Source organism: Terrapene carolina, unplaced genomic scaffold, assembly GCF_002925995.2.
Source record: "Terrapene carolina triunguis isolate 2854851 unplaced genomic scaffold, T_m_triunguis-2.0 Scaffold137, whole genome shotgun sequence".
Lineage (NCBI taxonomy): Eukaryota > Metazoa > Chordata > Testudines > Emydidae > Terrapene > Terrapene triunguis.
The window spans coordinates 672,324-697,999 of record NW_020664488.1 but is presented as its reverse complement, the minus strand read 5'-3'; the positions used below and the strand labels follow the sequence as shown (position 1 = coordinate 697,999).

The window sequence follows — 25,676 nt, the reverse complement described above, 5'->3', positions numbered from 1 at the left end:
ATGGCAAGGGTGGCTTATATCAGGAAACAAGGCACTATCACCCAACCAGAGATGCTGCTTTCAGTGTTTTGTACTTCTGATCATCACAGGAGGTAGGGAACAAGAACCAAGCTAGAATTTTATGCACCCTACCTACTAATGGGGAAAAAAGTTGCAAACTGTGTTTGCCGCATTTCAAGGACAATGACCAGTCTTTGACATCCATTAAATGCCCAGAGCCTCATGCCATACAGGGACAAGGGGCTGCAGGAGCAGCTTTATAAAATAAAAGGGGTTCACCGACACCTTTGTGATCATCAGATCAGTTGATCTTGCAAAATTCTTATAGGAAGTGAAGACTCATTTTTATAAGCCACATTTAAAGAAGGGTAAGAGTTCTACTTTGGATAATAAGTCTTTTCCTCTATGCTGTAGCTTAATTCAGAGCGCAGGGGGAAGCAAGTGGTTACAGAACAACACAAAAAGAGTGATAGCACTAAGACTTGTACCAAAAGATTATTATAACCTGTATTTTTAAATTTAGAAGAGAACAGCTGAGCCTACGACACCTGCCCCAGCCCTTGCAAAACTGTCTTTAATCTAGACAGGTTGCACAGGACCATAGAGATGAGATAATGTGGGAAGAAAGGGTCAGGAGGAGCAGCTTAGAAGGAAAAAGTTATTAGCTACCCAGGTACACTGGGGTTTTACAGTGAGGATTAAGAGTGTTTTTATATAGCCGGTATCTGAATGGTTAACCCAATGCAGCATGGTATTCATCTTTAACCTGTTCCCTTAGCATACAGGCATCACAGAGTAATGTTAAATCCTGCATATACCTGAGACACAAAGGCAGCAGAGTAGGGTGACCAGATAGCAAGGGTGAAAAATCGGGAAGGGGGAGGGGCGTAATAGGCACCTATATAAGACAAAGCCCCAAATATCAGGACTGTCCCTATAAAATCGGGACATCTGGTCACCCTAGCAGACAGCCCTGTAAAATTTAGTTCCTGCAACATGAGTTGCATTTACATCTTTCACCAAGACTTCTGTTCCATCCACGAGGTGGAGCCAGGCTAGCCACAGAGGTACTGAAATGGTGATTTAAATGCTGTTAGAACAGCTGTGTGTGAGGAGCCGATCCAGGTCTGTGAAACACTGCTTCTGTAACAGCTTCTGTAAGGAATTTCAGCCATCATGTGGCAGGGCCTCACAGATGCCAAAGCTAAACACTGCCCCCTGCCAGCAGCACTTCTAGCTCTGACTGTAAGGGTGCCAACAGATTTTAAACTAATGGTTGCTATTGGACTAAATGCAGAAATAAATACCATCTAACGTACTGACAGATAGGTAGAGTAATCCAGTAGCAATTCAGCCTTTGGAGCAGCTGGGGGATGGCACCATTCAGAAAAGGAAAAATTACCACAGTTTAGTCCACTTTCATCACAATTCAGTGTGCAATTTGCACCTGTTAAACTGACATAAAAGCCCTTCCAGCTGAAGGATCCATGTCCAGATGCTGCTGGTTTGGCATACTAGCATGAAAAGTGCATGCGTCAGTAGCCTGGCAGCCACCAGGGCCGGCTCCAGGCACCAGCTTACCAAGCAGGTGCTTGGGGCGGCCACTTCGGAGAAGGGTGGCACATCCAGCTGTTCGGCAGCAATTCGGCGATTTGCTCGGAGCGAAGGACCTCCCGCCGAATTGCCGCCGCAGATCACGATCACGGCTTTTTTTTGGTTTGTTTTGTTTTGTTTGGCTGCTTGGGGCGGCCAAAACCCTGGAGCCGGCCCTGGCAGCCACAGAATAGCAGCCTGTTTGAAAGGACCCTTACTAAGCACAAATGCACCTCAGATGACTTACAGTGCCCCAGCTAACACCACTGTGGGTTTCTACCGTAACACCTGCCCTGAGGAGTTTACAGTGTGCAAAGCTGAGCACTGGGCATCATTTCAGGCACACACTGATCTGTACAGTAAACAGGTATGTGGAATGAGGAAGAGAACTTATATCACAGGACCACTTCCAGGACAGAGAACATTTTCAATATTGTTCTGCTTTCACGTGCTAGCCACAGCCTCATTAAGCTTTCCTGTGAGGGAACCAGAGATAAACAGTTTTCAAACTCAGAGCTACTTTTCTATTTTTTAGCATTCATTTTAGTAATCATGGAAAAGTAACTGTGGGACTTTCTACTCCTGCTGCCATCTCATAATATTTCATCCTTAGAGGTCCAGCACTTCAAACATTTTCCCAAACACACAACTCCAACCTGCTCTAACCAGAGGAAAGTACTGTTTAGCTGCGTCGGGGGATGGTGAGAGTAAATCTAAGTCAGAACGACAGATGTCTCAGCCTTCAGAGGAGAATGTTCAGAATTTGTAGCTACAGGCCATTTTCTGCTTCCTCAGCAACGTTTGAAGTTTGCAGGAGGAAGGCTCTCAAGTACAGGGTCAGAATCCTTCTTGCTAATTGTTTGGAGGTTTCACTAGTTGAAGTTCCCTGAACTCAGCCAGCATGTTAGCATAGCAGATAAGCACTGAGTCCATCTGCTTTGTCAGAAGAGCACTGAGGATAGTTCTTGGGTGGAAAAAAAAGCAGGAAGAACTCCACTGATTGAATTTAGAACAGAGATAGTAGTCAATAAGATGGAGGGAGGCGTGGCAATTTCACTGCTTGCTGCTAGAAGTAGGGGCCAGACTGAGTTTGTAGTGGCTGGTATATGCCGCACACACACTTCATATTCCACCTCCTGCCTCTGTCCTCCATATCCTTCTTCCTAGAAGCACTATAGACAACTAAGAACCTTATTGTACTTTTATAGTCCAGTCATAAGTCTCCCAGGTACTCAAATGTCTGACTCTTCAATATACACATGGGTAATACACAATTCCACTCTTGCTGGGATGCTGGCTTGACAGCTCTTTGACTGAAGATAGCGCTAGTCATACAGGATCTTTATATAAACATGCCTGTTGAGTAGGCTGTTTGGGGCACTAGTATAAAATAATGCAAAGATTCAGAGATGATAAAAATTTGGGGGCATCCTATTAGCTTGTCTTAAGCTAAGATACGCATTTCAAATTTTAGTGCTCACCTCATGAAAAACTTACCGTCTACTAGCTTGACTTTGAGGCAACATGATAGAGTGAGGGATTATATAAGACAAGTGCCACACCTGTTGTAGACTCAATATGTCCTCTTTTTCCTTGAGTAACATCACTGTGTATGCAGAAATAATTGCTCAAAGGAACATCAGCCCATTCAACAACTCTTACAGGTTATAGATTTTCCTAATTGACAGTGCTTTTGTTTTCCTATGTTTAATGGAGAATCAAGCACAAGTCCAGTAAAACAAATTAGACCATAATGTAGAGTCACATTGGTGTCTAATATTGTCAGACTGCCTTTTTGAGATCACAGATGACAGAGTGCAACATTTTCAGCGGGGCAATGAGATCGGTTATCTCATCTGACTTCTATACAGTTGTCCCTTGCCCTTCTCAGCATCTCCCTGCTCAGGAGGAGGAAGACCTGAATGCAAGGTCTACTATCTTGTTAAGTGGGAGTATTACTTTCAGCTACTTCCATATAACAAGGATGATCTTCATTCTGGCAAGCCTAAAATCACAGAGAAAAAAAGATTAAGATGACTAATAAACAGTCATTCTGACTACGACTCTTCTGAATTAAATGCATTTTTACACAGTAGAAACTCTCAAATGAGGATCTGGTTAAAAAAGGCCCAGGTAATAAGAAAGGAGAAATGCAGCTATGTACCTGTTTGCCTGTCCAATGGCAAAGCTTCACAACATTTTAAAAAGGAAAAAATAACCACTTCCAGAGCTCTGGGAATCAAAGTCCCTGGTAGCAAAAATTTATTTTCATGACTGAAGACAAGGAGAAATTTATAAATGTATCCTAGCAACTTGCTGATAAAATAGTAATATTCCATCCTTGTGATTTATATGATCATCTGGAATACAGGAAAACATCCACAAAGGCTTCAATGTGCATGACTATGGCAACTAGGCTTATCAGGCCAAGTGCAAATCACCTGCCCTTGTATCTTCCCCAACCCCTAGTGTGCCAGGAAGTCTCTCTCAAAGGTCCACTGTGTATCCAGACATCATCCAAGTGACTAGTGTCCAATGTTAAAAGGAGAAAAAAATAAAGAAGATTGCGGTGGTAAGCAGCACACTCATTTTAAAGCCCACAAAGACACCCACATTGTTAGATTCTCCTAAAAAAACTGCAGTTCCAACTTTTCTCCCCCAAAGACCATGTGGTTTGGCCAGTGTTCAGCGCATGAGCAGACTGTGCTTTGGTCCATCCACTCTCTCCAGCTTCTCAAAGTGTTTCCTAGCGTTGCGGATGTTGATCAGCGTAGCTGCAGAAGCTAGTGGGAAGAAGGGGCAAGAGAGGAAAAAACAAAGGATGTGAGTAATTAGATCACCAGGAGTTAAAAGCTGCCTGGAAAGGTTAGCTAGGAAGGTTCCCTGTAGTGTAAAACGCAGGAGTTTTGGTTCACAGCAGCAGGACTGAAGCCACAAAGCTCTGTGTGGTTTTGGTTCGTGTTTCTCCTAAAGCTCCATAGCTATAGGTTTCACCAGGAGTGAAACAAACAAGGCAAGTTGCCACCTTGTGTAGCACTGAAAAGGGAATACTTTACATTGACCAATGTCAGATTTCACTGATCAAACTCTTGACAGGAAAACTAACATACGGAAACAGGACCTCTCTTCCTAAAGGGCCTAGCGCTTATGAAAAAGTACCACTACTCTAAATAGCGAGCTCTACCAGATCTGTTTTGCTACTCCCAGGCCACTGAGGATGTAATGTAAGGGGCACAGCAGGCAAGATTGGGTTGCTGTGCTGGATGATCCCAGAATGGTGCTGTCTGAGACCCAAAGGGAGGTATACTGTACTGATGCAAGTTTGTTAACAGGAATTGTGATTATGGAAGGAAATTGCTTTAGCTTTTTCTTAGCTTCCCATCTGTGGAATTCCAAAGGATGTCACAGCTGGTAGCAAGCCCCCAGTCTGGTAGGATTAAACGCATGGGGCTAACCAAATACAGAAAAGTAGTTTTAAAAAGGTATTTTCTGCTCTCAGGGAATCACAGCACTAGGCCCATGTGCCGTATGTCTGTCTCACTTAAAATCCTCAAATAGTGTAATACAAAAAGCAGTTTCATAGTGAGCAATAGGAAAACATGTTACCAAAGAACATAGAAGGGCCTGCACTCTTTGGCTGTAAGCAATGTAATTTTATCCATCAATTGCTTCTTGAGTTAAAAAGGAAAATGCAGCCATAATTGGAGCACTAACAAAGCACAACAATTCACCTAGAAAATGCCCAAATTCAAATTTAGGCCCAAAACTCACTGCCCAGCTGCCAGATTAGATCTGGCAAAGAACATTTACTGTGTTCAACTCTACTAGAATAGACATGTTAACTGACACTGCCTGAATAAACTCCCATCTGTATTAATCATCATGTTGAGAAACAGCAGAGAAGAACTTGATTTGCAAAGTCTGGTGCTGTTTGCACTGCATGATCAAGCCATCTTTTAACCCATGTTCCCATCTGGTGCATCACAGTTAACACATGTTAGTCCTACCCACAATTCCAGAATTAAACTGTTTCAACTGTCTTGGGGGCTTAGCTGATTGTACAATGTAGATGGGTGCTCATTTATGGTATCAAGAGCCAAATGCAAGTTTAACTAGCTCTTGGTCCCTGTCAAAGCGACACAATAGATGCCTATGCTCTATTAAACTTACGTATGGAAGGATCAGACATGACCACCATCACATATGTATTCGATGTGAAGATATCAATGAAAGCAGCAAAGTTAGAGTTCCTGACTTCCATGCTCTGGAAAGAAGCAGCCAGCTTACTGTGAGGAGGAAAGAAAAGTGAATTAACTCCTGTTATGTGACCATTTCAAAAGCAAGCGCTTTATTTACATAGCACCTCATATCTAGAGATCACTTTAGTCACATCATGTGTTCATAACTGCACAGCTTTGTTTGTAAAATAAGAACTAAGCCAGTATGTGACACTAGGTTTTTTGTTTTTGACAGATACAAAATCTGTGGCTATATTTTTGATTTACTTCATGGTTACAAAACTTGAATACAATTTAAGCAAGGCCCTCTGTTCAGTACTGACTAGCCACGGTGGGTTAGTGTTCTCTTTTTACACTTAACTCAATAAAAAAAGCTTTTGCACTGCACAATAGTGACTGACACCTGTTTGAGTTTGCTACACCCCAAAAGTCAGTGTCTCCTGAGCAGTGCACACTGGAACCATTCAGCACAGACAGAAAGTCAACAATAGCAGAATGACTCTGGGGACCAGCAACAGAAGAGAGTAGAAAACTGAAGACTCTGGAAACAGCCTACTAAAGCATGCATGTAGCTATTCAGCTGCTCCTACCCTATGAGTGTTCTAAATCTTTTCAAGTATTAGAGATGGAAGGGCAACAGTGGAGCAATTTTGAAAAAAAAAAAAAAAAAACCTATTTCAAAGTTTAACTTTGTCTTAAGTCTTCTGCCTTTCTTTTGTGACTGTTGCTAAATTTGTTTGAGCAAGTGCTTCCTCTCTCAAACCAGCTTTTTGGAGCTTGCCCCCATAACTAAGTGCTTATCTTAGATTTGCAGTGCCACAAAGCGTCGTCATTAACTGCCATTAGGTCACAAGCTCAGTACTATAACTTCTCTGCAGAACCCAGAAGAAAATGGATGGGAGCAAAAATGTTTCAGAACAAACCTCTTTCAATGAACACCAGAAAAAAAAAAAAAAAAATGATGAAAGGCATGAAAAACTGAGTCATGATTAAACAGGATACATTCTAATACCTCTCTGAATAAGAGAACTTCTCTGGTGGCCTATTATTCATAGAACCATTACTCACTTCAAGGCCAGGATGCACTACAGAGAATTTACAAGGCATGTCTGGTTAACACAGAGTTATCATTTATGTCTAGCCAGGGTAGATGGACATCAACACAGCCAAGTCGGGCTGATGGCACTCACCCACAGTCTAAAGATTTCCATTTCTTAGTAATGTGAATACACAGATAATCCATCTCACCTGCAGCTCAGCTTGAACTGTTTAATAATATTGCTGATTTTCTCAAATCTGTGGATATCGCGTTGTTCTTTGCACTGATAATGGGAAATAACCTGCAAGGAAAATCACTATAACTCAGCAATCAAAGCAGAAGTTCCCACCCACCACCACATCTCCTAATGAGTCCCGAGGATCTCCTCTTCTCGCACTGCAATTGCCCATGCTTCAACATGCCCCCAAAAGAATAGGCAGAATGTGTTTTAGAAAGCTGTCAAGAATGCAATTTAAATAGTTTAAATTATTTAATTTAAAAAAAAAAATCTGATTGCATATTCAAACAAATGTGCATGTATGTGGACCCAGCAAACCCTCACACTGTATGCATGTGCAGTATGATTACCAAATATGCATAATGATGTTTTTGAACAGAGTTTCTTCAAATATGTCAAAAGGATTTCTCCTCGAGGAGGACTAAGTCCACGGGGAAGTTATAAAGATATGAGAGTGCAGAAAAGAGAATCTAAAAATCCAGAAATTTATATTTTTTGTAAAAAAGACACTTTTAAGTTGTGAGCATGAGAAGCTTCTGTCCCAAAAATAGCTGTTATATGAAAATAGGGGTTTATTACAATGCCGTCAATCACATCGATCATTAATGCCATACTAATTTACAAAACCCCTCAGAAACTAGTAGAGCATGGTGGAAGATGGCAAGTATTTACTAAGAAAATTTTCAAGAGACAGATGTGGTTCCCTAAATTTTCCATTACAACCTCCCCCCCAAAAACCCAACTTTGTTGAAAAGTTTCAAACAAAATAAATTTCTACAAAAGTTTTCCTTTAAAAGTAGGACATTGTGTCAGGAAGAAAGTTTTGAGGAAAGTTTTCACACAGCTCTCAGGATTAGGTTTATATTGGATCAGGTACTCAGCAACAGAGGGACCCTGAACGGTTAAAGTACCACCTGGGAGAAAGTGAAAATCTGCAGATTTTTCAAGTCAGAATAAGGTTTTACCCTTGTGTAGTACAGAAGGAAATTCTCTGAAAATTCCAAGAATGGACCAGGCATTGGGGATGTGAAACTTCCTTACAGACTGGAGGAGGCAAAGGTGAATCATGCATTTAACATTGCTCACAGCCTAACTGCTCTGAGAGGGTGTTTCAGGAATGTCACAGGAGTACCTGGTTCATGTCAAAAGCAACAGAATTAGGCCTTGTCTACACAGGGAACTTGCCCTGAATAGCTATTCCACCATAACTCTCCATGGGGACACAGGTTTCAGAGTGGTAGCCGTGCTAGTCTGTATCATCAAAAACAACGAGGAGTGCTTGTGGCACCTTAGAGATTAACAAATGTATTTGGGCATAAGCTTTTGTGGGCTAAAACCCATGGGTGAAGGGGGTTTTAGCCCACGAAAGCTTATGCCCAAATAAATTTGTTAATCTCTAAGCTGCCACAAGGACTCCTCGTTTTTTCAAGTGGACACATTTATTCCACACTGAGTGCACCTTTGTTTGGTTTAGCTTAATCCACATAAATAGCTATTGTGCTTTAAATTCATATCCTACCTTATTTCAGAATAGCTTCCCTGTGTAAGCAAGCCCTTACTCTCTTTGTCATAAAGGCACTGAATGAAAAGTTCTGCAACCTGGAACTTCCACCTAGCATGCGCTATGGTCATCAACCCCACCTGAGTCCTTTGCACTCTACAGTGTTTTTCATACAAGGATCCCTATGCATTTTAGAATCAGGAATCTGTCCCCTTAAGGGACAGGGCAGAGGAGCAAATGAACCCAGCAAAGAGCAGGGATGGCAGTTCTCACCAGGAAAGTGGCTCTCTCAAACAGAAGAACTTCATCTGCTTCTATAATCTGAGCAAAGTTCCTCAGGTTCATTTCTAGTTGCTGGACATTAGGAATCAGCTGATAGACTATACTGGACCAAGCCTGTCAGAAAACAAAATGAACAGTGAGTGCTATGAGGATTGCATAAGGGCGTCCCCATCCTCCCTCTCTTGTTATGCAAAGTGCTTGTAAGAGTCAGCGAATTCAGGCTACAGTCAATGATAGCAGAGACATGAGTTATGCAAGCTTCTCCCATCTCTCTGTGCCCACACACTACAATTATGGTTATGGCCCCCACTCGTGTTCCAGTCACACACTTTTTCTTGAACAATCTACCAGTCACGTCAAATTGTGACACGGGCAAAAATCTTGCAGGGACTAGTCTGATACCATCTAATTGCCAAGTGATGTCTGGGCTGAATTTGAACCCATGTTTCCAGAGGAGAAGCATTTGTTTACTGCTCCCAGCTAAAGCCTCACAGTTTTCCGTTTTCTTGCTTGTAAATAAGCAGATCTCTGCTGTGTACCCATAGAAGTAACAGCAGAAGGCTCTGAACCACTGCATTAACTCAGGGACTGATCCCAAGAGGTGCCGAGCACTCAATTACAGTTGGCTCCAGTGAAGTTCAGCACATCTCAGGATCAGGCCCTCAGTTTGTAGGGGCTTCACCTCACTGCCTATGCCAAGCAGTGATTTGCTTGTGTATTAGAACTCCAACATACAAGCAAACTGGGCAAAACCAAAGCTTTTATACATTTAATAGGCATTTCTCTGGTGCTCAAGGGAACAGTTGAGGTTTCACCTTGTCTGAAGGCAGAAGGTCCAAAATATTCATTTTCAATACAAGCTCTTATGGGACTGTATCTAGAATGATGCAGTTCTGCCTCTGGGCATGTCAATATGAAGCATAAACAAGAGCATTCACAATGACTGACTGGCTAACCTTTCTTCTTAAATGGATCCCTGTAGCCAATCTGTACCTAGTTGGCTCTCAAATAGGAAACATGCTAACTGCCTACAGTATGGGACCAGTGTACACACTAAAGACACAGAAAAACTATTTTCAGGAGGGTGTAGCCTGGACCAGCTTCATTCAGGCTGAAGCCACATACTGTAGACTGGGGCATTCTCTGTACTCATGGATAGATTTTAGAACGTGCCCAGCTTCACCTCCCATTGAAGTCAAAGGGACTGCCAGAAAATCAACTCCTATGAATGTCAGTCTAACAAGAAGGCTAATGGGCTCTCGCTACCTTTGCCCACTGAGATGGTTGTGGCACATTTGTGACACTTGGAGAACCGTAATTTGCTCTCAGTCTGATCCATTTAACATCCATCAACCCAATATCTGGAGAGAGATCTTAATAGGTAACTGGGATGCATGAAGGTAAGGAAAGTTTAGGCTAGATATCAAGACAAGCTTAGAGAATATGAAGTAGTCTCCCAGGCAGATGTGGAAGCCCAATCACTTGAGTCACTGAATACTTGACAATGTCCTAGAAAATATAACATGGACAATTCTGCACTTGGCTGAACACATTATTGTGTTAAGTGGGGTGGAGGTTCCTTCTAAATGAATTAAGCAGAGAGTGTGGGCAATGTTAACAGGAAGATATAGGACTATGATACTGATGGGAGAAGGGAAAGGTAGATTTATTTTATGAAGCCAGCAATTTAACTGCCATCAGTCCTCCCCTTGAACAGCCAGAATGGAATGACCTGTTTCAGAAAACATTTAGAAGTTAAAGGGCTAGGAGAGTCCAGTCAAGCTATGGAATTCTGTAGCGACTGCCAATGCAGTTTACACAACAGTAGAGCAGGAGGAAGACGAATGGAAATGCCATACATGAAGAGAAGCAGCCATTCAAACCTTATAAAGTGTTTCATCCCAGATGGACGTTCTAAAGCATGCACACTCCAGGGGGCGGGACAGTCGCCTCAGGTCTTCCTCCCTCTCTTTAAAAATCTGGAAGACAGAAGTTTGATATTTTTAGATCAGTGATACTCAGATCTCAGTGGTTCAGGAGCCAAATCAGCGATTAACATTACCCAAAAGAGCAACAGTAGTGTGAATTCATTGTTTCATTTACTATTTTTATATATAATTTTTTTCTTGGTTATTCTGACCAAGTATTATTTTATCAACAATTGTTTAACAACATAGTGAAAGCATCCTGGTTGGCTAATAGCTTAGATTGGTTAATAATTGCAGCACATGATATTAAAACACTGTGTGATTTTAAAGAGCCACAAGAGACACATTGAAGAGCCACTTGCAGCTCCCGAGCCTCAGTCTGAGTAACACTGTCCTAGATGAACACACACATTCCTGTTTTTGGTGAATGCTTCTGCTGGGGTTATTTTACCACATTTATAGTAAGAACTTTGCATTTCAAAACAGAACTCAAGGGTGCACAATGTTTTCCAGTGCCAGAGCAGCTGAGGATGCTGCAGGCCAGGATGGAAGTGCACTAGCAGAGCTGTCTGAGAGACCCATGACTGGAAGAACAGGGGGCTGCAGATCAAGACAGAGTTACATCACCAGAGCTGGGTGAGATCTCAGGACTGAAAAATTGTGGGTGCTACAGGTTAGGAACCAGGTGAATTGGCAGATCTGTGCAGGAGAAGCGTGCACAATTGCTGCTTGTACATGCCTGGCTCTGGCAATGATCATTAGTCATGAGTTCTAAATTCACTCATAGATAGGGCCCTACCCTATTGTGAAAAACACGTCATGGACCATGAAATCTAGTCTCCGCCGTGAAATCTGTTTTTTGTATACTTTTACCCTATACTATATAGATTTCACGGGGGAGACCAGCATTTTTCAAACTGAGGGTCCTGACCCAAAAGGGGGTCTCAAGCCTATCGTAGGAGGGTCGCAGAATTGCCACCCTTACTTCTTCACTGCTTTCACAGCTGGGCGGCTGCTGGCTGGGCACCCAGCTCTGAAAGCAGCTCTTCTGCCCTGCGGCTGGCAGCAGTGCTGCCTTCAGAGCTGGGCGCCCAGCCTGCAGCCACCACTCTCCAGCCACCTAGCTCTGAAGGCAGCACAGAAGTAAGGGTGGCAATGCTGCAACCTCCCCACAAAAGCCTTGCGACTCCCCCCTCCCAGCGACCCCCTTTTAGATCAGGCCCCCCAGTTTGAGAAATGCTGACTTAAGGGCTTTACATGTTTATCTTTTGCCATTTTTAAATACATATTCATGCTTTGTTCCAACACTGTGAAATTTAAGATTTAAATATCTGAAACTGTGAAATTCAAGGTTTTTAAAATGCTATGACGGTGAAATTTGTGAAAATGGACCGTGAATTTGGTAGGGCCCTGCGCATAGACTTATGAATGTGAACAAGGACTTAATAGGCGTTCAGATTAAAAGAGGATGGGGAAAAAACCCTACAATGAAGTGTGCTGCATTAACTAAGCTACCATGGGTTAAGCAGTCACTGTATAACCCCACAGTCCCACTCCTTACTCCGCTCTTATAGGTTATGGTTTAAAAATAGCTGAGATGGGTCAAAATAAGACTTTCCAAGACATCAGAACTTAAGAAATCATGACAAAAGCAAAGTAAACAGCTAGCAGTGAACCCCTGGTGTGAAAAAATAAATTATTCACAGTAAATTCACTAGCAAAATCCAGACTGTCTGTTCCACCCACATCTATGAGGTAGGAAGTCTCAGAAGTGGACACTAGGAATGAACAGGGATAGGGAAAAATCATTTCTGTCCCAGCCCACTGTGTTAACAACATGCTGAAGATTAACAGCATTTTGATTTCTTTGAGGTTTCTCCTCTCTTTCTCTGATATTCCAATTCACAAGAGACCCCAACCTTAAGAAGACATTTGAGATTCGTACACTTAAAAAGAACCCCAACGTGAAAGCTGACCCATGTCACAGTGTTTATCTTCCTGATTTCCACAAGCTATTTTTAATCTGTTTTCAGGAGCATGAAAGCAGGGAACATACAGAAACCTCCTGACTGACTACGTAACCCAATACACACAAGATGCCAAGGTCCACAATTTGGCACTACTTTCAAGTCAGGTCAACAGTTAGGCCCAAGCAAGCAGACAGAATCCCTGACTCAAAGGAGACTAGCAGATACCTCAAAGCAGTTCCTGCTAGAGGGGTTGCAATGCTTTCAAGTTGTGTCACTGCATGATTCCACTCCTCCATGCCCTTCCTTATTTCAGGGAATGCTTAGAATTCACACCAACCAACTGCATATGGATACTGATGTTAATAGTTACTGGACAGCAAACTGAAATACCAAGCATCACAGCCCTATGGAACTAGCTTTCATTTAACTTATGCAGAGTCCAGGACATTCCTGACCCCTTCCTGGGGAGGATGGAAGGTAATATTCAAACAAGCTCCAGAAGGAAAATGCTTTAAGTTACAGCCAGATCGAGCTAGAGTGACAAAATGAGGCTCAGAACACTAGCCAGTATCTGCTCAGTTATGAGCCAATTTGTTTCATTGAAGTTTGTCTACCCAGGGAAGACCAGCCTGTGGCTTCACGCACGTGGCCTCCTTGCTCTTTTCTGAGCCCTTCGTTGCACATCTGGACAGGGATGTATCAAGCTGGAAGTGACAAGAAAGAGTTCAGTGTGTTGAGTAGGCTAGACCAGCGTTTCTCAAACTGGGGTCCGCGAGGGTACTCCAGGAGGTCCGCAGGCCCTGCTGATCAACAACTTCTCCTCCCCTTCCAGTGCCTCCTGCATGCTGGGGAAAAACTGTTCCCGGCATGCAGGAGGCGCTGGGAGGGAGGGGGAAGAATCATGTCTGGGGCCACCGACCCCACTGATCAACTCCTCCCCCTCCCTCCCAGGGTGCAGGAGGTGCTGGGAGGGCGGGGGGGAGATGGGGGCACTTGTGGGAGGGGGCAGAAAGAGGCAGGGAAGAGGAGGGGCAAGGGTGGAGTGGGAGCAGGAAGAGGTGGGGTGGGGCTTTGGGGGATGGAGTGGAGATGGGACGGGACCTGGGACTGAGCAGCAGGCTTGGGGGTCCGTGGCAAAATTTTTAAATCAAAATGGGGGTCTTCGGGTTACTAAAGTTTGAGAACCACTGCACTAGACCAAAGAAGTGATCTCCAGGTCTGATCCAGGTTGATGATGAACCACAGAGCTAGGGGAGTGCATGTGTCATAAAGAAACGTATCTAACCCACAAAGTTAATTTCTCATCTAACACCAGGAGCTGGGTATAGCTTTCTGGCTTAAAGATTACGATGGCCCAGATTGAAGAGTGAGCTCAGCAGCCAACAGCACCCACTGAGGACATTGGGGAATCTCACTCGTCCTAGGAATAACAGGAGCTGCTGGGCACTTTGGAACTCCATCCCTAAGTGTCGCTGCAGGTTTTGCACTGAGTGCTGGAAATACTTGGCTGTACTTCAGCCAGCCCGTAAAGAGACTACATCTGAGCAAGAAGGTAGGTCAGACTCAACGCCAGTTCATAGTCCATGGCCCCTTTGCTTACAACTGTCAGTCTCTGTGTTGGCTAGTGCCAACTGTGATGTGGACATCAGTGCACTAGGATTGGAATTGAGACTTCCCCAATTTACAACACAGGCTAAACAGCTGACACATGGTAACTATTTTTATTCAATACACAGCTGAGCTGGATTTGAACCAGCAGCATAGTAGTGACAGAGTTGATCACCTAATCCTTTGAAGTACAACAGAGAGGTTAAACCTTTTGGGTTTTTCTTTGTCCCCCATATCCCAAAAATTGGTAACGATGCTAAAACTGACACCATAAAGGAGAAGATTACAGGTAATTTGGCATAGAGAGTCTCTTCTCTATGTAGGCCATTAGACAGGCATTATACAAAATGGGCCAGGAGTAGCATGGGGACTACAGGTTTGGAGGTTGGGAGCAACTCAACTTTTCAGAGATTTTCCCCACAGACAAATCTGAAAAAAGCTTTCTGGAGAAAGTGCTGGTGTGGCTATGTTTAAAGTGAAAGATGGCAACAACATTATGCATGCTCTTTGTTACAGAGCCCACACTGATAAGGCAATGCTCAGCTCCTTACCAGATCACGCTGGTCCTCCTGCACTAGATCCATCTTGTGCACTAGGCAGAAGATCTTGGCATCAGGAGAGTTCTGCAGGATAGCCTCCAGACACGACTGGTAGTAGTGCATGTCCTTCTCCAACTCGCGACTCTCCACGTCGAAGACGTAGATCAGGACTTCCACATTGCGGAAGATGTTGTCCCGCTGGCTGGTGAAGTAGTTCTCCATGAAGGTGTCTTGTCTGAAAAGGGGCATAGCAGCAAGGCAAAGGGACTCCAGTTAGATCAATCAGACCAGCGTGGTTTACCCATATGTCTGCATTGCTAAGAAAGTCTATTATGTATGAGGACTGAGCTATCAATACAGCAACTGTAGAGACTGAAGTCCTCTCCTTAGCCACAGAACAGGTACAGCATGGGCGGTGTAAGCTTACTCTTCCAAATGAGCCTCATCCCTGCCCCACTTGAGTATATCAACTTTTTACAGGAAACCAAGTCCATTCATCAGAAGGCTGTTCAGCCTTTATGCCTTTCCCATCTCTGCTGAGTGTCAATGAGAGGGCTTCTTCTATGGACAGCTACCCACCAGGAATGATAGTACCACCCCCAATTCATTTAACAAAAACCAATGGTCCAACACTACCACTTTGGTCCAATCTGAAGCAATGACCCCAAAACAAAAGGTTCTGTAATCCATTTCCAACAATAATTTCTGCAGCCCTAGAAGTAGCTCATCCATGCTGCAAGGCTCAGAGACATTGTCTTGACAGGAGAAAGAGGCAGTGAGGGAAGGGAGAGGCAGTCTACTCCCCCTGTCCCATGGAGAGGTTACTTTGGGCTCCATGATTATCAAGTCAGCCCCCTTCACCCAGTCCCCATGTCTGAGTTTATGATGTGGGGTTTATTAATTATATGGTACCATCTACAGTTCTATAAGCCTTCATCAACAGTTCACTTGATACACAGAAAGCATTCCCACCTCACTGTAGCTAAAAGCACAGCCTCCTAACGTATCACACCACCATCCTAGTTGTCACAGCCACCTCCATGGGTTTCACAAGCAAAATAACAGACACCTACCCTCCACAGTCCCACAGGTTCAGCACCAGATTTCCCAAAAATCGAACATGGGAGTGCTCGACGTCAACTGGAAAGAGACAAGAGAAGTCTAGTAACTGTACCACATGTACATGAAACACAGAACAACTGAAAAGGGGGACTACTGGGAAGTTACCATCCAACACAGTTGAAAACATGATTCATGGTGACTATTCAAAGCCCAGAGCTGTAAGTGTGGAATTCCAGCTACTCAGCTTTACTAGGTATACTCTGCCATGGATGAATATAGAATCATAGAAATGTAGGGCTGGAAGGGACCTCATGATATCATTAAGTCCAGCCCCCTGTGCTGTGGCAGGACTAAGTAAACGTAGACCATCCCTGATAGGTGTTTGTCCAACACGCTTTTAAAAACTTCCAATTATGGGATCTCCTTTGGAAACCTATTCCAGAGCTTAACTACCCTTATATTTAGAAACGTTTTCCTAATATCTAACCTAAATCTCCCTTGCTGCAGATTAAGACTCCATGTCCTACCTTCAATGGATATGGAGTATTGCAGAATCATCCATGCAGAGGTCTTTCTGCTAAGACCACTGAGTCCCACTCTCTAGCAAGCAGTTTATTACTGCCCCAAATCATCTCGTTGGCATAGAGAAGTCAGGTCTTCTCTGGAGGGTTCATCAGCCATTCTGAACACTTCTTTGTGAGCAGGCAGGGTCAGTGGAAAAGCATTAGCTTGCAAACTCTATTTGCATCAACATTTAGTCCCCTTCTGGCCCACAGCTTAAAGGGAAGAATCATTCCACCTCACCCACATCCGAGGTACTTTGGCTCAGATTTTCAGCCAGACCCCTCATGGAGGGGCCCAGCAGACATAGGAGACACTCTATTACTCCATCCACAGAGGAAAGGTGAGAGTCTCAATGGATAACTGCCTTGCATCTCTGTGCAGATGGTCTTAAATGTTAACCCGAGTTCAAGAGCAGATGCTTTAGGAGTCAATAAAAGACCAAGCTCTTACTTGTGGCACCAAGGCGCCGTGTGTCTCTGGCGATGTAGTTTGCAAAGATAATGGATCTCATGCTGGTCTTTCCAGACCCACTTTTACCCATCAACAGCACCTGGTAAGGAAAGGCAAGAGAGAAGAGTTAAACCACAATGAATGCTGGCTTCTCCATGGCTCTTTAATGGCTAAATACTAATGGTGTAAAGACAAAAGGCTTCAGTAGCCCCATGCACAGAGGACTTGACTTGTGCATATTGTGATTTGGCCCCCTCAGAAAAGGCTATCAAACAAAAGCCTGAATGACTGGAAGACATGTGTTCTTAATTCCTTGATATTCATAGTCAATGAACCAGCATTACACACTCTAAAACTCTGTCACTTTACATGCTTTCCATTTACTCAACACACAAACGGACCACTCCTCTTCTCCTTGGCTTTTGCTTTCTTCCTTTCCCACAGTCAGATCACACTGTGGGAGCTGCATACCGTGTCCCTAGTATTGATTGTATAGTTGCCTAAAATCGAGATGAAAAGTAACTGTGCTTCTTGAAGCTTATTCATTCTCCTCATCTTGACCCCCATGCCAATAAAAAACAATCACAACGCATGAATGTTTCACAGAGAAAGTCAACCCGAGCTCATTTCTGCTAGATACAGCGAGAAGGCACTCTGCAGAGTTCACAGCTGGATTTCAGACATCCAGTGAAGAGCTACATTTATTTTTGAAGTAATTTTTAATCTTTCACTTCCCCAGCCTCCACACATGTTCTCCAAACACACTGGCACTTAAGATGAAAGCTTGCTCTTCTTGATTCATCAGAAGCACAAGGATTTGATGAGCCAAAAACATTTAAATCCAAAACATTAAAAAAAAAAAACCCAAAAAATAAACCACTTGACCAGACATGAACACTTGACCATTCAATGTCCTCCCCTCACCACAATGCTTATGTTTTGTACTGTCTACCTCACAATACAAGAATCAGATTCTCCTCCCTGACTGTGAAATGAAATCCAAGTCCGGCTTTTTGATGTGAACATGCTGGAAGGCAGAAAGAAGTTTAAAAGCAGATGGGCCAGTATAATTTGACTACCCAATACTGCTACGCAGGAGGCATAGATGCAATCCCAATCTCTTGCTTCCCAGGTCAGCAGGCCATGAAAGAGCAGGAGACATTGTGATTAGGTTTTTGCTTTCGGGGGGGTGGGGGGGGGGAGGAAATCATTTGAATGGCTCAATAGCAACCCTAAATGATTTGATAGCAGCAGGGATTGGCTCACACTATCAAAAGAATCAGTAGCCAAGTTCTAGTCCCAAAACAAAGTTCTGCCTTTGGCAACACCTCTGAAATCCTATTATAGACAACAGGGTTTAAAAAAAAAAAAAGATGCAACTCTAGGCTGAAGCTGTCCTACAGAATCTTTGACTGGCAATGGAGTATGAGTCAGCAAGACACCCACTTGATTCTCAGATCTCAGAGCATGGTTTACAACTAGAAACCAAATCTCAGACTTAACCAATTGACATGGAATCCCACTTTGCCATTTTAGTCACTTTTTATAGGCTAACTAGTTCCCTTCCAAAAGCAGCTCACCACATGGTTAAGGCACAAACTAGTTGAAATGCTCCCACAGCATAACCAAGTTCAGGATAACAGGCTTTGGTGGACTTTGCAGCAGAAGAATGGCAACATATTCTTCTTCAAAGAGGCAGACAGGCCCTGTAATGCATCTCAGACTCTTTGAAGCTAACCCCCAAGTATAGTGTTTTCTGGTGATTGCATATAAAAGGCTAAAAGGAGAGATATCTGATCTCATTTCACAACAAAATTGGTGAAGAAATGTCTGTATGAGCGTCAGCCTGTTGTAATAATTAGACATAGCACTATCCAATTTAAAATAGACTCTAAATTCAAAGGTGTGAGATTCCACCTCCGGTGGCTTTTCAAAGGGACTAGACCCCAATATGTGGGCGAAGAAGAGAAATCTGATCCAAGTAAAACATACAAGAGTAGTCACATTCTTTAGTTAGCAATCTTAGGTATTTCTAATACAGTTATCACTGTAATATCTACACTTCTACTTCTGAGTAGAGGAGCTGTATTTCCATCATTGGCTCCCAATCACTATCCAATACAACCAAACTTCCCTCTCCAGATAAGATATCACTTGAACCCCTCAATGCAAATATAACCTCCCAAAGTACATTCCTCTGATGGAGCTCAGGAGTGTTTCATTACATACATATGAACTAGAGCATAACACATTTTCTCCCCTTAACACTAAATTTTTACCTGAGTATTTGCCATGAGTGAGGTGTATTCAATTAGTGATTACTGTGGCCGGTTCCACTTTGCGCAAGCCCAGCTGCTCTGATTATCAAAATATTTGAGAAATACTCATTTTCAAGTCCAATCATGTTAACTGAAGGACACAGCAGCCATCACTACCACAGGATGCAAAAGGGTCTTTGAATATTAATGGTCACTTGACAATCATGAAGATCATATCATAAGACTAGCGCAAGCACTCATAGAATCATAGAATATCAGGGCTGGAAGGGACCTCAGGAGGTCATCTAGTCCAACCCCCTGCTCAAAGCAGGACCAACCCCAACTAAATCATCCCTGAATTCACTTTAAAATCCTATCTTCTTTTGTTAATAAACTTGTTTTACTTTTAATGTAAACCAGCCAGTGCTTCATTTGTAATGAAAGAGGTGCCACGGCTCAAGCAATTAGGTGCCATGGTTCAAGTAAGGAGGCGAGACAACACTCACACCAGAAGGTATCTGATGAGCACTTTGGGATCTCAAAGGTATTTTTATAGGTTCAAAGGGGAACTTGATCAGCATTTGCCAATGCAGGCAGCAAAGAAGTAGAGGGTGTGTAATCCAATTCTTACCTTTTTCTTCATGGCTGTGCTTGGCATCACCCACCTACAGATTTAAGACAAAGACAAGCATCCTTGTTACACTGCTGTACTTTCCTCTGCTCCAGTTAACAACTTCATCCCAACCCGGATAACAGGGCCAGCAACAGAAGGCACTTTACAACTTCAGGCAAAAGAGCTGAAGGGATCTTTAGGAAAAACATCCTGTCATAAAGAGATCCTTAAAACACCCATGCTTACAAGTCTCTTAGTTATGTATTAAAATAAGAGTTAAAATAGACATAAGCAAGATAAATTCAGTGTGTGGTGGAAAGTAACCCTACAACACTGCCAGACACCCTCCACAAGCATGTCAAACTCCTAATACACACACTCTCTCTCTCTCCATTCCCCTGCAGCACTGTCAATTAGCAACACTTCTATTCCCACATATAAATTAACCCCCACATTACTGTTCCACATATTACCCAATCTCTAAACCCCAACAGTAAGTAGTTCCAGCCAAACACACAAACCACCATGACCCTTCCCATTCACCATTAGCCACTCATGTACACACTAACCCCAAGACAAACTGGTCACATGCTCCCACACATCCTAATATCCCCCTTATCCTCTAACCACCCCACAAACTGACATTACACCCTAAGCAAATTAATCCTTAGCCCTATACTACCCCCCTAGTTACAACCTAAAGTGTTCCCCCCACCCCAAGTTATTACACAGCCATTCACATACTGAACCCTGCCCATGCTAACTCCTGCTTAATGTCAGTGATCCTGCTCTACCCCATGTCTTTTAAACCCAGTTACTCATACCCCCAGTGAGATCACGACCCCAGCCACACTGACCCCCTCCTAGTCACTGCATCCCCACAGCAATCCCATACCCTACTCCCTTGCTCCCACTCTCCCTACGTCTGCGTCCCCATACCTCGCTCTCCCCCCACACCTTGTTCCCCCTTCCCCTAGACCCCGCTGCCCCCCACACCTTGCTCCCCCCCGCGTCTGTCTCCCACACACCTCGCTCTCTCCCTACACCCCCTCCCCCATACTCTGCTGTCCCCCCGACCCCGACCCCGTTACCTCTAGCTCTGAGCGCGGCGCCTCCTGGGCCGACCCCGCGGTGGGGCGGGGGGTCCCTGCTCTGCACCCCAGGCCGCGTTCCTGCCGAGCGGGGGCTGTGAGAGCGCAGCGGGGCGGGGGGTTTCTCCCGGCCCGCGCCCAGCGGGGGGTCCTGGGGGCAGGGCTTGGCGCGCAGACAGAGCCAATCCCCCCGCTAGTCCCCGAGGCCTCGGCCTTGCCTGAGCCAGCCGCCCGGCGGGGTCTCCCCTCCTTCGGATGCGGCCCCCGGGACACCCCCTGCGCCCCTGGCTCACGAGACTCGGGAGTAGGCTGCCTCAGCCGGTCACGTGAACAGCCACCCAGCCCTCTCCTCCCCCGCCCGTCAGGTGACTGAAGGCGGAAGGGCGAGAACTACCGCAGGGCCGCGAAGGGTGGGGGAAGCCAGAGCGGCCATCTTGCGTGGGGGCAAATTGCCCATAAGTGAGGCATTGCTTCAGTACCAGGCATGATCACTGGCGGGGGGCAGCACCAAGCCCGCTGATGTCGATAGATGTCATGGGTACTCAGCACCTTGCAAGACTGGGCTCCAGTGTACGATTGCAGAGAGCCTGGGCTGCATGTATGGTATGGACTCGGGCCTTGTCTGCATGGCTGGGGCACCCGTGGTATATACAGTGTGTAGGATGCAGACTCGAGTCCCATCTATATGACTGTGTATGTGGTGCAGATTGGGCCCCATATGTTTGGGTTGGGCCTATCTGGGGTGTGGCATATGCAGTGCATATCGTGTCCTGTGTGTATGATGGATGCATGTATGGGGTGCAGTATCAGGTCACATGTATGATTAGCATGTATCGGTTGTAGCTGATAGGGTACAGGATTGGGCCCCATGGGAATGATTGGAAGATGCATGAAATAAATAGCGCATGGAGTGAAGGACTGGACACTGTGTAGATTGGTGCATGTACCAGGTGCTGTATGATCAGTTACCAGGGGTATGGTTGGTGCATTTGTGGGGGCATAGTGTGTGATGTGCAGGATCCAGTTCCATGTTCATGACTGACACCTACTTAGGGTGTAGTAGAAGCAAGTCCCACGCGTATGCTTCGCACATGTACAAAGTGCAGAATTAGGCTCAGAGTGTAGGATTTACACATACATGGGACATCAGGCCTCAGGTGTAGGATCATTGGGGGCAGGGGGGAGAATTGCAGAATCAGGCCCCAAGTATACATATTAGAGATGGGCCTTAGCTGCAAAATTTGGATCCAAATTTTCCCAAGATTTTGTTTGGATACAGGATTTGTCTCAGCCATTAAACAGACATTTCCAAACATCAGCACCATTTGGGGGTGTTTGGCTCCAAGATTTTGATTCGGCCCATGATAGAGACTGGACCAGTCCAGTTGCAAAATTTGGATCCAAGTTTATGGGTGTCTCAATCCAGGACTTTAGTTCACACCCAACCTGGGAGCATATTTATTATTCCCTCCAGTACCACAGATAATACAATGTAACCTATGGCTGGGGTGAGTACAGGTCTATGTAAAGCCATGCTTGTTATAATCCCATGTGGGCAGGTCTAGATGGTGTGCATTAGGGAAAATCAAGCTGGTTAGACATGGCTTGTGCATACACAGTGCAGGAATGTTGCAGGTTTGCATTTACCAAAGACTCAGTATTATTCAATTTTTCCCCATCTGATCAGAAGACAATTTTACCTCAGGTGATATGATTAGTCTTAATGCCTATCGCCACTATAAGGAAGTGCTACAGTCATATTATAGGCTTGTTTGCTAGAGCCAAAGGCAAGTAGAAATGGACTTAACAGATCAATTACAGTATAAGCAAGACAAATGAAACAGCAAAGTACAACTATAAGAGAGGTAGAGTCAATAACTTTCCAACGCCTCCCATATGGTCTAGCGGTTAGGATTCCTGGTTTTCACCCAGGCGGCCCGGGTTCGACTCCCGGTATGGGAAGTTTCACTTTTTCCCCACATAAATTACATAGTTTCCAAAATTATATTCAATCGGGTACGCTAACCCCCCCCAAACAAATACTCAGCTTTTTAAAGGGCGAACCACGGTGCTTTAAGCAAATAAAACCCGCGCAACATGCGCTTGGAAACAAGGCGCAAAGCCGAGACGCTGGCGGCATGTGGCCACTAGATGGCGCTAATGCGTCGGTCCATGCAGGGGTGCATAGCCCGAGCCACGCAAGGGACCTTCTGGAGCACAGCGGGGCACAGGCTGTAGGAAGGGACTCTTCAGAGCTCTGACTTTGCAGCCTGAGATGCATGTAATACCAAATACTTTCGCTGATTTCCTCTTAGTACCGGTGGGTTTGGGATAAATGATTTTAGTTTATTTGGCAAACTGCCTATACTGGATTTAAGGAATCCAGCTCAGGTAGATTTGAGTTGCTTCCACCCTTCTTGGTACAGCTCCCCCCGGAGGGATATTGGAACTTTTCCCAACTTTTCCACAGCTGCAAAAATCCATCCCAGGTCGAGGTGCTGCATCTGGAAATGCTGAAACAACAAGGAGTCTGGTGGCACCTTAAAGACTAACAGATTTATTTGGGCATAAGCTTTCGTGCGTAAAAACCTCACTTCTTCGGATGCATAGCTGGCTGCTTTCACCTGACCTCCGGCACAGATCATGTTTGAAAGCAGAAACAGTTTATCAGCCCTGTCTTCTTTGGATCCATGCAGAACCTGCATTATAGCTTTTTGCAGTAGTGCCCAGGAGGAGCCAAGGTCATGGAAGAGAACCTCGTTGTGCTAGGCGCTGTACAGATACAGAACCAAAAGGCGCCCCCCCCAATGGCTTAAAATCTACATACATAAAAAAGAATCCATAGTAAAATACATACATAAATAAAAAGGAAAACTAATCTTGGCCATCCACAGGGCAGATGTTCTTCCGAGAGGTGAACACTGCTCTACTGCCTGAGCTCCTGCATCACTGACAATGGAGAGAGCGCATTTCGGCCCTTTGTATTTCTTGACTTTTAAATGCAACAATACTTAGCACTTCTTTACATTTGTTAGCTTCACTAACACTTAGGTCTGGTCTACACACAGTTTTTGTACTGATTTATCTGTGTAGGCTGGGGGTGTGATTTTATACCAGGAGAGTTATATTAGTACAACCCCTAGATAGATACAGTTAGACTGATAGACAGGTGTGTGATACTGTAAATATATGGTAACGAGCCCTGGTCCGTACACAGTTTTTGTACCTACTTAATTATTTCAATTAAGGGTATGATTTTCTACCAAAACAGTTAATCATTATAACCTGTCTACCAGGTCTACCCTAGGAGAGTTTTGCCAGCATAGCTATGCTGCTTTGCCACACCAGCAGAGGGCTCCTAGTGTGGACACAACTTGTATTGGCAAAACTGCACTTTTGGTCATATAGCTTATTCCAGACCCCTCTAGCAAAATGAATAATACCAGTAAAAGCGCCATTTTACCAGTATAACTGCATCTCCACTAGGGCTGCTGCTGGCACAGCTACGTCGGGCACAAATCACACCTCTGACTGACAGAGATATGCCAGCAAAGCTAGTAATGTAGGCCTGGCCCTAGTGTGGCTGCTGGTATACTGGTATAATGGTATTTAATACAGATTTATGGAAAAAAGCTAGACTGGCATTAGCATCTTTATACCAGTATAACTGTGTCTACACTGCATGGTTGTACCACTTTAACTATACTGGTACCACTTTTGAGTGTAGCCATGTGTCACAGATCCACAGGATCAGTGCTCAGACTCATAGGCTGTAAAGCCAGTAGGGACCATCATGATCAGTCTGACCTCCTGCAATTGTAGGCCATAGAACTTCACCCACCCACTCCTGTAATAGACCCATAACCACAGGCTGAGTTACCGAAGTCTGAAAATCATGATTTAAAGACTTCAAGTTACAGAGAATCCCCCATTTACATTAGTTTAAACTTGCAACTGACCCATGCTGAATGCTGCAGAGGAAAGCTAAAAACCCCTAGCTGCCAATCTGACCTGGAGGAAAATTCCTTCTCAACCCCAAATATGGCAATCAGTTAGACCCTGAACATGTGGGCAAGACCCACCAGCCAGCCAGCCAGCCACCTGGGAAAGAATTCTCTATAGTAACTCAGAGCCATCCCCATCTAGTGTCCCATCACCGAGGTCGTTGGTGCTATGGCCTCGGTTTTGGAACAGTCTCTAGGACAGGGGTGGGCAAACTTTTTGGCCCAAGGGCCACATCTGGGTGGGGAAATTGCATGCAGAGCCATGAATGTAGGGCTGGGGCGGGGGTTGGGGTGCAAGAGGGAGTGCAGGGTGTGGGAGGGGATGCGGTGTGCAGGAAGGGGCTCGGGGCAGGGGGTTGGGACACAGGAGGAGTGCAGGGTGTACAAGGGGGCTCAGGGCAGGGGGTTGGGGTGCAGGACGGGTGCGGGGTGCAGGAGAGGTGCGGGGTGTGGGCTCCACCCCGGCGCTGATTACCTGGAGCGGCTCCGGGGTGGCAGCGGCACGCAGCGGGGCTAAGACAGGCTCCCTGCGGGCCCTGGCCCTGCGCCGCGCCACTCCCAGAAGCAGCCGGCACCGTGTCCTGTGGTCCCTGGGGGGGGGGGGGGGGGCAGAGGGCTCCAAGCGCTGCCCTCCCCTACGGGTACCTCCTCTGAAGCTCCCATTGGCTGCGGTTCCCCATTCCCAGCCAATGGGAGCT

At 44.9% G+C, this 25,676-nt stretch overlaps 1 protein-coding gene and 1 non-coding gene across 2 annotated transcripts; one reads left to right on the top strand and one right to left on the bottom strand.

The window, feature by feature from the left end:
- Positions 1 to 3,824: 3,824 nt before the first annotated feature.
- LOC112120751 (ras-related GTP-binding protein A) lies at positions 3,825 to 21,285 on the bottom strand. The gene is made up of 10 exons (XM_024219901.1): positions 20,975 to 21,285; positions 19,902 to 19,935; positions 17,013 to 17,112; positions 16,010 to 16,076; positions 14,949 to 15,171; positions 10,775 to 10,870; positions 8,883 to 9,005; positions 7,080 to 7,171; positions 5,764 to 5,879; positions 3,825 to 4,376 (listed from the first exon to the last, which is right to left on the bottom strand). Exons 2-10 carry the CDS (start codon positions 19,926 to 19,928, stop codon positions 4,279 to 4,281), a joined length of 942 nt encoding a protein of 313 aa, XP_024075669.1. The 5' UTR covers positions 19,929 to 19,935; positions 20,975 to 21,285; the 3' UTR covers positions 3,825 to 4,278.
- A 1,579-nt stretch (positions 21,286 to 22,864) lies between these two features.
- On the top strand, positions 22,865 to 22,936 carry TRNAE-UUC. The gene has a single exon. It is a non-coding gene; the product is annotated as a tRNA-Glu (tRNA).
- The last annotated feature ends 2,740 nt before the right edge of the window (positions 22,937 to 25,676 follow it).